Below are 13,332 nucleotides of genomic sequence, written 5' to 3' on the forward strand. Positions count from 1 at the left end.
GCCGTGCGCCGGAAGTGTGGTGCGGGGGTGTGCGGTGCGCTGTCAGACTGGCTGGGAGGCGGCGCGGCCGGCGGACCCGTTCAAGACAGCGCGGGCGGCTCGGGTGCCCCGGGGCTCCGCCGCAGGAGGACGCCATGGACGACAAGGGTAAATCAGGACAGGCCAGGGCTGCTAGGCTACAGCAGAGCCGTTCAGGGGTCCCCCCAACCTCTCACATCCAGGCTGAGCTCCCGAAGAGATTTCTTTTGAACTTCAGGCTGCTTCACTGGATGTGTTTCCTCGAGTCACAACTAAATTCCCCGCGCTGCTCTTGTTTTCAGGGATGCGCCCTGACGGTATTTGCAGGCACCCCTCCCACACATACGCTCCTTCCCGGTGCCTGTCTCCAGAAGGGCCTTCGCAGTTTCGATTTCCTTATATGTGAAATAGGAGTAAGACTCCCTGCCTTGTTGGATCTGTCATTAAAATTAGAATGAATAAGGCATATTTGATGTGCTCATCTAGTATGCTTATTAAGTGAAACACAAGGGCAAACTAATATACTTTTCATGTAAAGAAATAAAGGGGAGTGGGTGGAACTCCATATGTATTTGTAACATATATGTGTATGTGAATAGACTTGTATTAGCATAGACTGTCTGGAGGGGTGCAGGAGAAATTGGCAAGGTGGTTGACTTTGGGATCCTCTCAGATCTTAGGGCCAAGGATGCTGAAGAGAGAATGACTTTTCATCATCATTTACTCGGGCTTAATTTTTAGGCCTTGCACACCAGTAGCTTTTTCAAAATAAGAAAGAGCTCTTGCAAACAGCAAAGTGGTGTTTTCTCTATTCCTATCAACGTTTATTGCATCCCTGAAACTAAATACCCTAAAAAGAAAGTATTTTTTTAAATTATTTGCTTCTTAAAAAGTCAGCAGTCATTAACAAGCTCTCTTGCCTTACATGCTGCTAAATGAATTAGATGAATCGCTTTTCTCACTTTTTCCAGAGTTAATTGAATACTTTAAGTCTCAGATGAAAGAAGATCCTGACATGGCCTCAGCAGTGGCTGCCATCCGGACGTTGCTGGAGTTCTTGAAGCGAGATAAAGGTATAGAGAGTCATCTGTTAACATTCTGGGATTTAGGAAAGTCTTTTTTTTTTAAAAAAAAGAGACGGAGTCTCGCTCTGTCGCCCAGGCTGGAGTGCAGTGGTGCAATCTTGGCTTACTGCAACCTCCGCCTCCTGGGTTCAAGCAATTCTCCTGCCTCAGCCTCCTCAGTAGCTGGGACTACAGGCGCACGCTGCCATGCCTGGCTAATTTTTTTGTATTTTAGAGACAGGGTTTCACCATGTTACCCAGGCTGATGTCGAACTCCTGAGCTTAGGCAATCTGCCTGCCTTGGCCTCCCAAAGTGTTAGGATTACAGGCGTGAGCCACTGTGCTCGGCCCTTTTTTTTTTTTTTTTTTGAGACAGTTTTGCTCTTGTCTCCCAGGCTGGAGTGCAGTGGCACGATCTCAGCTCACTGCAACTTCTGCCTCTCAAGTTCAAGTGATTCTCTTGCTTCAGCCTTCCGAGTAGCTGGGATTACAGGCATGTACTATCACACCTGGCAAATTTTTTTATTTTTAGTGGAGACGGGGTTTCACCATGTTGGCCACACTGGTCTTAAATCCTGACCTCAGGTGATCTGTCCGCCTCGCCCTCCCAAACTGCTGGGATTACAGGCATGAGCCTGTGTTCGGCCAGGAAATTCTTCTCATGACTCTTGGAAATGTAGAAAGTGAGAGATGCATGTTTGCCTGCATAAAGTAGTACAGCTCCAAGCTCAGTTTCTGCCTTCATTTCAGACTTTTCAATCTGGAGAGAGCCCTTACATTGTCATCAAAAGGATCCCTATCATAAGTGAAATATACTTTGAATCAAGAGTGACTATTTTATATTGTGTTAACCATGATGCTTAAATTACAGTAGCAGTTCAGCTTTATAAGTGTTTATTAGGCCTCCACCTTGTGCCAGATTCTGTACAGATGTTACAGGGAATATTCCAGAATAAATTCTGGTATTAGTATTATTTATTGTGATCCCCTAATTCAGCACTCTAAACGTTAGCATCTAGGTATAGCATGAAATCTTGTATAGGCAAAATAATAATAAGGCCTTTAATCTGAAGGGCAGGCCTAGAGACGCTTGTCTCTAAGGCAACCTCCAGTGTCTTCCCATTGTTCTTAAAATAACATCCAAACAACCTTAGCCTCACCCATACCACCTTGCAGAACTCATCTGCCGCTGCTACTCAATGTGTTTCCATGCCTCAGCCTCCCAAAGTGCTGGGATTACAGGCCTGAGCCACCATGCCTGGCCACCCGGCTTTATTTCTATGTGTGCTTGTTTACTATCCGCTTCCTCTATTAGAATCAAAACGCCATCAGATCATAACCCTAGGGGCCTGTCTTGTTCACTGATATATTCCTCTTATCTAGAACAGTGCCTGGTACAGAGTATGTACCTAATAAATGTTCATTGAATGAATGAATGAATTGAAGACACAGGTCGGGGCTGTGGTCCTAATGTGAACATCACATTCCTTGGATCATTCCAGGGGAGACAATCCAGGGCCTGAGGGCGAATCTCACCAGTGCCATAGAAACCCTGTGTGGTGTGGACTCCTCCGTGGCAGTGTCCTCTGGCGGGGAGCTCTTCCTCCGCTTCATCAGCCTTACCTCCCTGGAATACTCCGTAAGTACCTGCTCTCCCTGGGGTTACCTTTCTACTTCTCCATTTAGTGACAGACATTCTCAGCATTACCTGGATCTTCCCTGTCCCCTCATTTTGCTCTTTTCTTCCTAGGATTACTCCAAATGTAAAAAGATCATGATTGAGCGGGGAGAACTTTTTCTCAGAAGAATATCACTGTCAAGAAATAAAATTGCAGATCTGTGCCATACTTTCATCAAAGATGGAGCGGTGAGTGGATAACCATCATGCGTGCTAAGGAGGAGCAAGGGCTTCGAGTCTGACTGCCTGGGGTAAAATCCAGGCTTTGGCATTCATTTGCTGTGGAGCCTTGGACAGGTTACTTAACCTCTCTGCACAGCTTTCTCATCTGTTCAATAAGGGTGAGAATAGTACCTACCTCCTAGGGTTGTTGTGAGGATTAAATGAGGCAGGACGTGTAAGGGGCAAAGGGTGTGAGGGCTTGGTATTGTGTCTGGCACTTAGTAAGTGCCACGTGAATGTAGATCTTGTTATTAGAGACGGTTGTCATTGTAAACAGGCAGAGAGGGACAGTGGGACAGCATGTGTGATTCTTGATTTAATACAATGTTTTACTAAAGAAGTGTTTTTAGGATTGTGTATGCAGTAAATCTGAATTAACACAGAACAGCTCTTGTCACTGGTTAACACCAAGGACTTTATTAGTGAAGGTTAGCAATAAAGGGAGATTGAGGGAAATTTTCTTTTTAACTTCATTTTAGATGCTATTACAGAGATGTAAAGCTGCTCAGTGTTTATAAGTGAGGAAAGACAGGAGGTGCAAGTTGAGCCATCTCCCAGCACAGGTGTAATGAAACTTTCATAATGCCCCTCCCACCAGCATACGTCCTTTTGCTACCTCGGCCTCCCCTGACCATAAAATTACTTACTTGCATTTTGACTCTTAAATCTTGTCCTCCATTTTATTAGCCCCTTCCCAACCTTTGACATTTGTTATTAAATAAATGGCATAATAGATGTGAGTGAAACTTGTTCAAAAGCCAGTTGCAAACAAAGCCTTTTTTGGGCAAGTGGAGGCAAGGTTGTGACTTCCTTTCACTGGAGCCGTCTCCTTCCACAGACCTGCTGTGCCATCAGTATTGTGCAGGTTTCGTTTGCTCTAGTGTAGTGTGATACATGTGTACTTCACCTGCAGTCACCTACTCAGGACTGATTTAGACAAAATTCATAGCAGAGCTGCTCAGATTTGAAAGTGCAGAGGAGTCAGGTGGGGTCTTATTAAATGCAGATTGGGATTCAGTGGGTTTGGGCTAGGGCCCAGGAAGCTGCCTTTCTAACAGGTTCTCAGGTAAGACCCAGAAAGGAGCTAGAGAGCTGGTTCTGCCCTCTTGTCTTACTCTGTCTTCTGCACTCTTCCACAGAAAAGAGGTTATGGAGGCTGGGCATGGTGGCTTATGCCTGTAATCCCAGCACTTTGGAAAGCCAAGATGGGCAGATTGCTTGAGTCCAGGAGTCCAAGACCAGCCCAGGCAACATGGCAAAACCTCATCTCTACTAAAAATACAAAAACTTAGCCAGGCGTGGTGGCACAATCCTGTGGTCCCAGCTACTCGGGGGCCTGAGGTGGGAGAATCACCTGAACCCAGGAAGTTGCGGCTGCAGTGAGCTGTCATACCACTGCATTCCAGCCTGGGCAACAGGAGTGAGATCCTGTCTCACCAAGAAAAAAAAAAAAAAGAAAGAAAGAAAAGAGGTTATGGGCCCACTGCAGTGGCTTATGTGTGTAATCGTAGCCAGAGGTTCGCTTGAGGCCAGGAATTCAACACTAGCCTGAGCAACATAGGGAGAGAGGCCCTATTTCTACAAAAAATAAAATAAATTAGCTAGTCATAGTGCTGCACATCTGTAGTCCCAGCTACTGGGGTGGCTGAGGTGGGAGGATCACTTGAGCCCAGGATGTCAAGGCTACAGTGAGCCATGAACACTCCACTGCACTCCAGCCTAGGCATCAGAGCAAGACCTTGGCTCAAGAAAGAAAAGAAATTATGCATAAGTGTCTACACGTTGCATCCATGCCACAGATAGGTTGTGATTACCCCAAACAGTTTATAAATTCAAAAAAATTAGCCATCATTTCAAAATTGGATTTTTGGCCCCTGTAAGCAAAACCGTCACCTCGTCTGGCAATCATGGGGCCACATGACGACAGCTAGGGCTGAGGAGTCCTGGCCCTCCTTAGCCTTTTCTTTTTGAGACAGGGTCTCAATCTGTTGCCCAGACTAGAGTACACTGGCATGATTACGGCTCATTGCAGCCTCAACCTCCCAGGCTCGAGTGATCCCCCCACCTTAGCCTCCCAAGTAGCTGGGACTATAGGCACATGCCGCTGCATCCAGCTAATTTTTTTTGTTGTTATTTTTTGTAGAGATGGGGTATTGCCAAGTTGCCCAGACTGGTTTTGAACTCCTGGGCTCAAGCAGTCCTCCAACCTTGGCCTCCCAAAATGCTGGGAGTACAGGTGTGAGCCAGCACACCCAGCCTTCCGTAGCCTTTTCGCTTTGCTGCTGACCCCACTCAACCTGCTGCAGTGACTTCTGCTACCTGCCTGGTTCCCGTAGGCCTGAGTGTGCAAACCATGTCTTAGAAATAGGGAAACCAACCCAAGGGAACCTCATGGAGCCTTCAGCTATCCAGGCTTTTGTATCCTTTGGGTAACACTGTGTGGGAGTTCCATTTCTGCACCTGCTATGGGATGTGAGACCTGGCAGAAACTTTTTCAGCTTGCAAATGGGATGGAAACTGTACCATCAGGTCTCCTTTCTGGTTGTGGTTGATTTGTGAGAAAGTGTACAGAGACGCTTAGGGTGTCGGGAACATGCGCCGCAGTGCAGAGGGTGTGAGTGAGCAGCAAGGAGCCTGGCCCTTTGACGAAGCTTTCTTGGTCCACAGACAATATTGACTCACGCCTACTCCAGAGTGGTCCTGAGAGTCCTGGAAGCAGCCGTGGCGGCCAAGAAGCGATTTAGTGTATACGTCACAGAGTCACAGCCTGATTTGTCAGGGCAAGTACCTTTCTGTTCAGTTATGTGCCCAGCCATCATCGCACAGAGCAAACTGCAGATTAGAGTCCAACAGAATCAGAACCAGAATGTGCCCCCAACTTGCCAGCAGTCAGCATTGCCTTTCATTGTACCTTTTCCTGCCTTTGGAATAAAAATCACTGAATTTGCAGCAGGTCACAGTATCGGATCTAGGGGTTTCACTTAAGTAGTTAACGCTGTGGTAGAGCAGAGATTTATTGATGAAAGATTTTTGTCAAGGAATAGGTAACTCACATCTCCCTCTCTCTAGACGATAATAAAAGCAAAACTTCCTCCTTTTTTCCTGAATTTACATCTCTTACCCAGAGTCTCTAAGAGTATAGTTTTCCAAAAATACTTCTTTCTAAAAAACCCAAATTCTTGTTTCCTTACTCCAAAGTCTTGGGATCTGCCCCTTAACCCATTAGTATTAATGTGAGTTTCAAGCAAACATGCACTGTCCACATTAAGTGATTCATCACACATCACTGTGGGACTGTCTTGTACTTCCTCTAACATTCTAAAAATGTATGTCATCTTCAGTAAGAAAATGGCTAAAGCCCTCTGCCACCTCAACGTCCCTGTCACTGTGGTGCTAGATGCTGCTGTCGGGTGAGTGCCCATCTTCCCCAGCCATAATCACCTCCCCCACCCCACACTGGCTCCCAGCAGGGTTTTCAGATTGAAAGTTTGAGTCCCATTCATAAAACTACAGCGGGTAGCGTCCTGCTTCTTAATTAATAGCTGCCCTAAACCAGCAAGCTTGTTATGAGGCTGTGATAGCATACAAAGAAGACAGAGCTGTAGGATGTTGGGGAGAGTGGGAGTTGTGTCTATAGCTTTATGGCTGTAAGTGTGAGTGCGTTTTTTTGTTTATTTGTTTTTGGGGTTGTTTTTTTTTTTGAGACGGAGTCTTGCTCTGTCACCCAGGCTGGAGTGCAGTCGCCGGATCTCAGCTCACTGCAAGCTCCGCCTCCCGGGTTTATGCCATTCTCCTGCCTCAGCCTCCCGAGTACCTGGGATTACAGGCACCCACCACCATGTCCAGCTAATTTTTTAGTAGAGACGGGGTTTCACCATGTTAGCCAGGATGGTCTCGATCTCCTGACCTTGTGATCCGCCCGCCTTGGCCTCCCAAAGTGCTGGAATTACAGGCATGAGCCACCATGCCCGGCCTGTTTGTTTGTTGAGACAGAGTCTTGCCCTGTCACCCAGGCTGGAGTGCAGTGGTGCGATCTTGGTTCACTGCAATCTCCGCCTCCCAGGTTCAAGTGATTCTCCTGTCTCAGCCTCCCAAGTAACTGGGATTACTGGTGCATGCCACCATGCCAGGTTAATTCTTTTGTATTTTTAGTAGAGGTGGGGTTTCACCACGTTGGCCAGGCTGGTCTCGAACTCCTCACCTCAGGTGATCTGCCCACCTCAGCCTCCCAAAGTGCTGGGATTACAGGCATGAGCCACCAGGCCCGGCCAGTGTGAATGCATTTTAAGAGCAAAGTACAAAGGTCAGTTGGGATCAGCAGAGGGTAATCAGGGCCTCTGTTTCTGTGAAGACCTGGCTGTCCTCAGTGGCATGCTGGGATGCTTTGTCTCACCTAGAAGATGCAGCTTCTATGGCAAAGTCAAGGTCACATGTTCCTGGGATTGTCAGTGTATTTCACAAGAGAAAACAAGAGTAATGATCTCTTGGAATGAAAACAAAATAGATGATTAAGGAAATTAGGAATGTGTTCAAAAGTAAGCATTTTGAGGAATTCTTCTTTTTTTTTTGAGACGGAGTCTCGCTCTGCTGCCCAGGCTGGAGTGCAGTGGCCGGATCTCAGCTCACTGCAAGCTCCGCCTCCCGGGTTCACGCCATTCTCCTGCCTCAGCCTCTCGAGTAGCTGGGACTACAGGCGCCCGCCACCACGCCCGGCTAGTTTTTTGTATTTTTTAGTAGAGACGGGGTTTCACCGTGTTAGCCAGGATGGTCTCGATCTCCTGACCTCGTGATCCGCCCGTCTCGGCCTCCCAAAGTGCTGGGATTACCGGCTTGAGCCACCGCGCCCGGCCGAGGAATTCTTCTAATTGCTCATTTTAGAAACTAAATTGGCCTTCATCCTACCAGAAAGATTCTTAAGTTTGGGCACAGTGGCTCATACCTGAGGCAGGCGGATCGCTAGAGTGCAGGAGTTGGACACCAGCCTGGGCAATACCCATCTCTACAAACAAAATACAGAAATTAGCTGGGCATGGTGGCATATGCTGTGGTCCCAGCTACCTGGGAGGCTGAAATGGGAGGATCACTTGAGCCTAAGAGGTAGAAGTTTGGTCTGAGATCATGCCACTGCACTCTAGCGTGGGCAACAGAGTGAGACCTTGTCTCAAAAAAAAAAAAAAAGAAAGAAAGATTTTTAAATTGCATAACACATTTGTCCAACTTCAGATCACATCAGATTTTAAAATTTTGTTTGGTTTGAACTGAAGTAGAACAGAAAGTAGAGGATACCACACTTGGAAGGATAACTGCTGTGTCAGGACATTCTTGCTTCAGTTACACACATATGTATGTGTGCATGCCCTGGGCGGCAGTGTGAAGTGTATGTCTCATTGTAGTGTCATGAACAAAAAACGCCCCTGGTAACAATGCCAGGGGTCTATCGTGTGTTAAGCGCTCTTTAAAAAAAAAAAGTAGTTATGGGAGGAACTTACCTTGATAGAAATGGAATATTGATCTTTGCAGATGATGATGCTACTCGTTAGAGACAAGAAAATAAAGCATGAAAAGCTTTTTTTCCCCTTAGCTACATCATGGAGAAGGCAGATCTTGTCATAGTTGGTGCCGAAGGAGTTGTTGAAAACGGAGGAATTATTAACAAGGTAAGAGCATCAGTTCTCCCCAGTTCCCCGCTCAAGACTTGGAGGTGTCTTGCTGACCTAGGACACCACAGCAGTGTTGTTGATTACAGTTCCTTCTAACCCTCCTCCACTTCAGGACTTCATCATGGTGTATTGAGTTTTTGCCCAGTTCCCATAACTCATAGCAATGGTCAGTCCAGTTTTGGTCAAATCTTTCTTCTTTTTAGGTTGGTCTGCATAAATGAAGACAATGTAATTTGGTCAGGTGTGATGGCTGATACCTATAATCCTAGCAATTCAAGAGGCCAGGGTGGGAGGATCACTTGAGGCCTTGAGTTTAAGACCAGCCTGGGCAACATAGTGAAATCCTGTCTCTACAAAAACTTAGAAAAATTAGCTGGGCGTGGTGGTGCTTACCTGTAGTTCCACCTGCCGAGGAAGCTGAGGCAGGGGTATCACTGGAGTCCAGGAATTTGAGATTGCAGTAAGTTATGATTACACCACTGCATTCCAGCCTGGGTGATGGTGAGATCCTGTCTCAGAAAAAAAAAAAAAAAGTGTAATTTATATTTAATTTATACAAAATTGGCTTGAATTGGAATTGGGGTTTGGTTTTTATTTTTTAATTCTTTATGTGTACATTTTATTCTTTATCATACATATACACATAATAAAAACATACAAATATTTTTAAAATACTATTTGTATGTTTACATATAAAGTATGTATGTATAAAATATGTGTATTTATATGTAAATATTTTATATATTTTTAAATAGAGACACGTTCACTCTGTTGGCCAGGCTGTAGTGTAGTTCAGTGGTCATAGCTTACTGCAGTCTTGAACTCCTAGCCTGAAGCAACCCTTCCACTTCTCAAAGTGCTAGGATTACAGGCGTGAGCCACTGTGGCCAGCCTGTCGTTTGTTTTCATTTTAATTGAGCACATTTGACCTCCGTTTTTTATTACAATTTCTCTCTCCATTATTTAATTTAGAAAGGCTTCATGAAAGCTTTTTTTAGTTAAAATATATATAACACAAGGCCGGGCGTGGTGGCTCACACCCATAATCCCAACACTTTGGGAGGCTGAGGCAGGCGGACCACCTGAGGTCAGGAATTTGACACCAGCCTAGCCAACATGGTAAAACCCCATGTCTACTAAAAATACAAAAAATTACCTGGGCATGGTGGCGGGCACCTGTAATCCCAGCTGCTTGGGAGGTTGAGGCAGGAGAATCGCTTGAACCTGGGAGGTGGAGGTCTGCAGAGTGTTGAGTCACATAACTGTATATTTAACTTTGAGAAACTAATGATTTTCCACAGCAGCTGCACTACTTTACATTCCCACTAGCAAAGCAAAGGTTCCAGTTGCTCTACATCCTTGCCAACACTTGTTTTTTTAAATTTTTTTGTTTTGAGATGGAGTTTCACTCTTGTTGCTCAGGCTGGAGTGCAATGGCACAACCTTGGCTCACTGTAACCTCCGGCCCCCCGGGTTCAAGCGAGTCTCCTGCCTCAGCCTCCCTAGTAGCTGGGATTACAGGCGCCGTGCCCCCCACCCCACCATGCCCAGCTAATTTTTCATATTTTTAGTAGAGATGGAGTTTCTCCATGTTGGTCAGGCTGGTCTCAAACTCCTGACCTCAGGTGATCCACCTGCTTCAGCCTCCCAAAATGCTGGGATACAGGTGTGCGCCACTGAGCCCAGCCTGCTTTTCTGTGGCTTCTCCTTCAGATGCACTCTAGAGCTCATCCATTCCATTTCCTGCCTTCCCAGATTGGAACCAACCAGATGGCTGTGTGTGCCAAAGCACAGAATAAACCTTTCTATGCGGTTGCAGAAAGTTTCAAGTTTGTCCGACTCTTTCCACTAAACCAGCAAGACGTCCCAGATAAGTTTAAGGCAAGAGTTTTACATATTTGAAGGGGTACTAACATCTAAACGGAAACTTTTGGAAATTGTAGTCCTAAGAATGTTCCAGTAGTTTTTTCACTTCCTATTGCTACTTTCCGCAACACTTGGAATACAAAGATAAATTGGTGGCTGGACTCACACATTTGTCCCTAGCATTTCAGTCTTTCAGTCTCGTTAAGTAGCACCATAGATGGGTGGAGAGGAAGCCAGAAGCTGGTGGGTAAGTCCCAGCTTTGGGCTCAACTGAGGTCAGCTCCCATCACAACTTATAAACTGTGCGAGTTGAGGCAAGTCCTTTCATTTCAACCTCTGAACCTGTTTTCCTTGTCTGTCAAATGGCACAGCAGTATCTGACAGGGTCATGAGGATTCTAAGATAGTCTTAGTACAGTCCCTGGCACGCTGCAAGCCGTCTGTTGGGACTCTCAGTCAGAGGTCTGGAGAAGTTAATCCAGCATGAGAATGAGGGGACATGTGATTTAAGTTTGTTACACTACAGCTCTTGGCCAGCACGCCGCCATGATCTGGCTTATGGCCACAACTCTGCCCTCCTCTCCAGTGTCCTGCATAGCTAGCTTCTCCCATTTTCAGAGAGCAGTCTCAGGAAGTAGCACACTGATCACTCATGCCAAGACCCCACCAGTATGGAGCCCTAAACATTCAGTGCCGACTAATGTGTACTTCTCTCCTCAGTATAAGGCAGATACTCTCAAGGTCGCACAGACTGGACAAGACCTCAAAGAGGAGCATCCGTGGGTCGACTACACTGCCCCTTCCTTAATCACTCTGCTGTTTACAGACCTGGGCGTGCTGACACCCTCAGCAGTCAGCGATGAGCTCATCAAGCTCTATTTGTAACCTGTGGGCCCTTTCCTGCCAAGGTGCAGCTTCTGTAGTTGAGGCTGAGGCAGGGTGAGTAGCTGCTTGACACCCCAGTCAGCCAGGCCAAACCTGAGATGCGTTTTAATGAAGATTTATGGAGTAAGGACTTAAAATCATACATCTTGGAGAACCTTTCTTATTCATTTCAGTCCCATCTAAAAATGTGTCAGTTATTCTAAATCCCAACCTAAATTGTTCTTATGGTTTCTAGAAACTTTCCTTTTCAGTTTCCAGAAATACAAGTTAGATAATTGGCTACTTAACTGATGAAAGATGAGCCCAAGTCCATCTCTCCTCATCCTCCCCTGCACTCGACTGATCTGCCAAAAGCATGCGAGATGCAGGGGAAAAGCAGCCACACCCCTCTGCCACAAACGACCAACAGCTGGTCAGGACGTTACACGCGGTGCCTTGTAAGAGGCAAGAAACACTTGCCGAATCTGCGTCTGGCTTCCAGTGGTAAGCACATTCCTCAGCAGGATCAAGCCAAACAGGAAAAACTGTACCAAGAGAACATGAGGCGGGCAGAAACATTTAGCAACAGTATTCTGCATGGCTCACTGCTTAAGAAAATGCCTTCTGGAATATTTGTAAACTAAAGTTCTATATGTGTAAGAGATGTTTAAATATGTTTGGGTCCTAAACAGCTTTTTAAAATTATACTTGGGAACAACTTCAGCATCTTTTCAAATAAACTCTATGATAAAGACTTTGATGTGGTGTTGTGTCAATACTGCAAGCTGACCCAGGCCGTCTAGGGGAAAACACTGTCCAGCTACATTTACACACTTAAGACCCAGGCAATCAGGACACCATTTATTCAACAGAAGGCATAAAAACTGTAATTCACTTTCCCGGAATATGACTTAATGCCTCTGTTTTTCAGCTGTTCACCAAAAAAAAAAAAAAAAAAAAAAAAAATACTGGGACTATTCTTAACACAGAAAAACCCCCAGCACATTAGCCACCTCTGCAGGGCATCAAAGGATAACTGAAGCCCAGGGCCAGGGACATTCAGGAGGTCAGATGCCTAAAGATACTAAGGAATGGTTTTGAAAATCAGAAGTCAAGAATACTTCAGTACCTTTATGATTAAAAATAACTAAAATAGCCTCAGAAAAAAGAATTCATATATATATAATATGCACATAGGTCTATATATGGGACCCATCATGATAAATACTGACATCTATTATTTACACTCAAATAATTGTACATTTTCTTCTGTTAGACTACTTCAAGACTGGAATTGTTTTGTTTTGTTGTTTTTAATGAGAGGGTCTGGCTGTGTTGCCCAGGCTGGTCTTGAACTCCTGGGCTCAAGTGATCCTCCTGCCTCAGCCTCCCAAAGTGCTGGGATTACAGGCAGGAGCCACTGCACCCGGCCAAGACTGGAATGTTTTTAGTAAAATATTCCCAAGTGTGAAATCCTACATTTCTCCCTCATCTGAAAGGACAGCTTTCAGAGACATGATTCTTCTCAGATGTCTCCTGAAGTTTTGATTTCCATTAAAAGCAAACTGGAGCCATCCACCAAGTTAGGGAACAGCTATGCCCTTGTGGGTTCATCTGTGGCACTGGAATCAGCAGTCATCTTCCAAATCTGAGATCCCTAAATCCACTGTCTTGATTGTTCTTTTGCCAGTTGTCAACAAGCCCTTCTCAAATTCTTCTTCAGTTATTTTGCCTTTCTTAAGTTTTTTCAAGAGTCTTGTGTCATTGAGAAGTTCTTCCATGTCCTCATCTTCAATATCAGAACCCTAAGTACAGAAAAAACCAATAAACTACTAAATTTTTCAGCAATAGTGTTCTAGTGAAACCAGCAGTTTTAACTCAGGAACTATAAGCTCTCAGATTGGCTTCCGCAAATACAGCAAATTCCCCACCCTAGTCACCAACGTAACAGAAATCTGAGG

General features: G+C 45.4%; 2 protein-coding genes across 5 annotated transcripts in view; one reads left to right on the forward strand and one right to left on the reverse strand.

Moving 5' to 3' along the window:
- Window positions 1–12,128, forward strand: LOC105493911 (eukaryotic translation initiation factor 2B subunit alpha). The gene is made up of 9 exons (XM_071070851.1): window positions 1–147; window positions 990–1,091; window positions 2,585–2,721; window positions 2,833–2,949; window positions 5,650–5,766; window positions 6,328–6,392; window positions 8,564–8,639; window positions 10,398–10,523; window positions 11,228–12,128. Exons 1-9 carry the CDS (start codon window positions 135–137, stop codon window positions 11,390–11,392), a joined length of 918 nt encoding a protein of 305 aa, XP_070926952.1. The 5' UTR covers window positions 1–134; the 3' UTR covers window positions 11,393–12,128.
- Window positions 8,633–13,332, reverse strand: part of LOC105493904 (DEAD-box helicase 55) — a 22,404-nt gene continuing 17,704 nt past the window's right edge. For 3 of the 4 annotated variants that reach the window (XR_011608708.1, XR_011608709.1, XR_011608710.1), the window contains 3 exons: window positions 12,851–13,176; window positions 9,036–9,151; window positions 8,633–8,851 (listed from right to left, as the gene is read on the reverse strand). Coding sequence is in view for 1 of the 4 variants with exons in the window: in XM_011761877.3 (XP_011760179.1) it covers window positions 13,000–13,176 (177 nt within the window). In the remaining 3 variants the exon portion in view is untranslated. Of the gene's footprint in view, window positions 8,852–9,035; window positions 9,152–12,309; window positions 13,177–13,332 lie in introns of those variants that run through there. The other variant, XM_011761877.3, reaches the window with a different exon arrangement.

Source organism: Macaca nemestrina, chromosome 10 (genome assembly GCF_043159975.1).
Source record: "Macaca nemestrina isolate mMacNem1 chromosome 10, mMacNem.hap1, whole genome shotgun sequence".
Classification (NCBI taxonomy): Eukaryota; Metazoa; Chordata; class Mammalia; order Primates; family Cercopithecidae; genus Macaca; species Macaca nemestrina.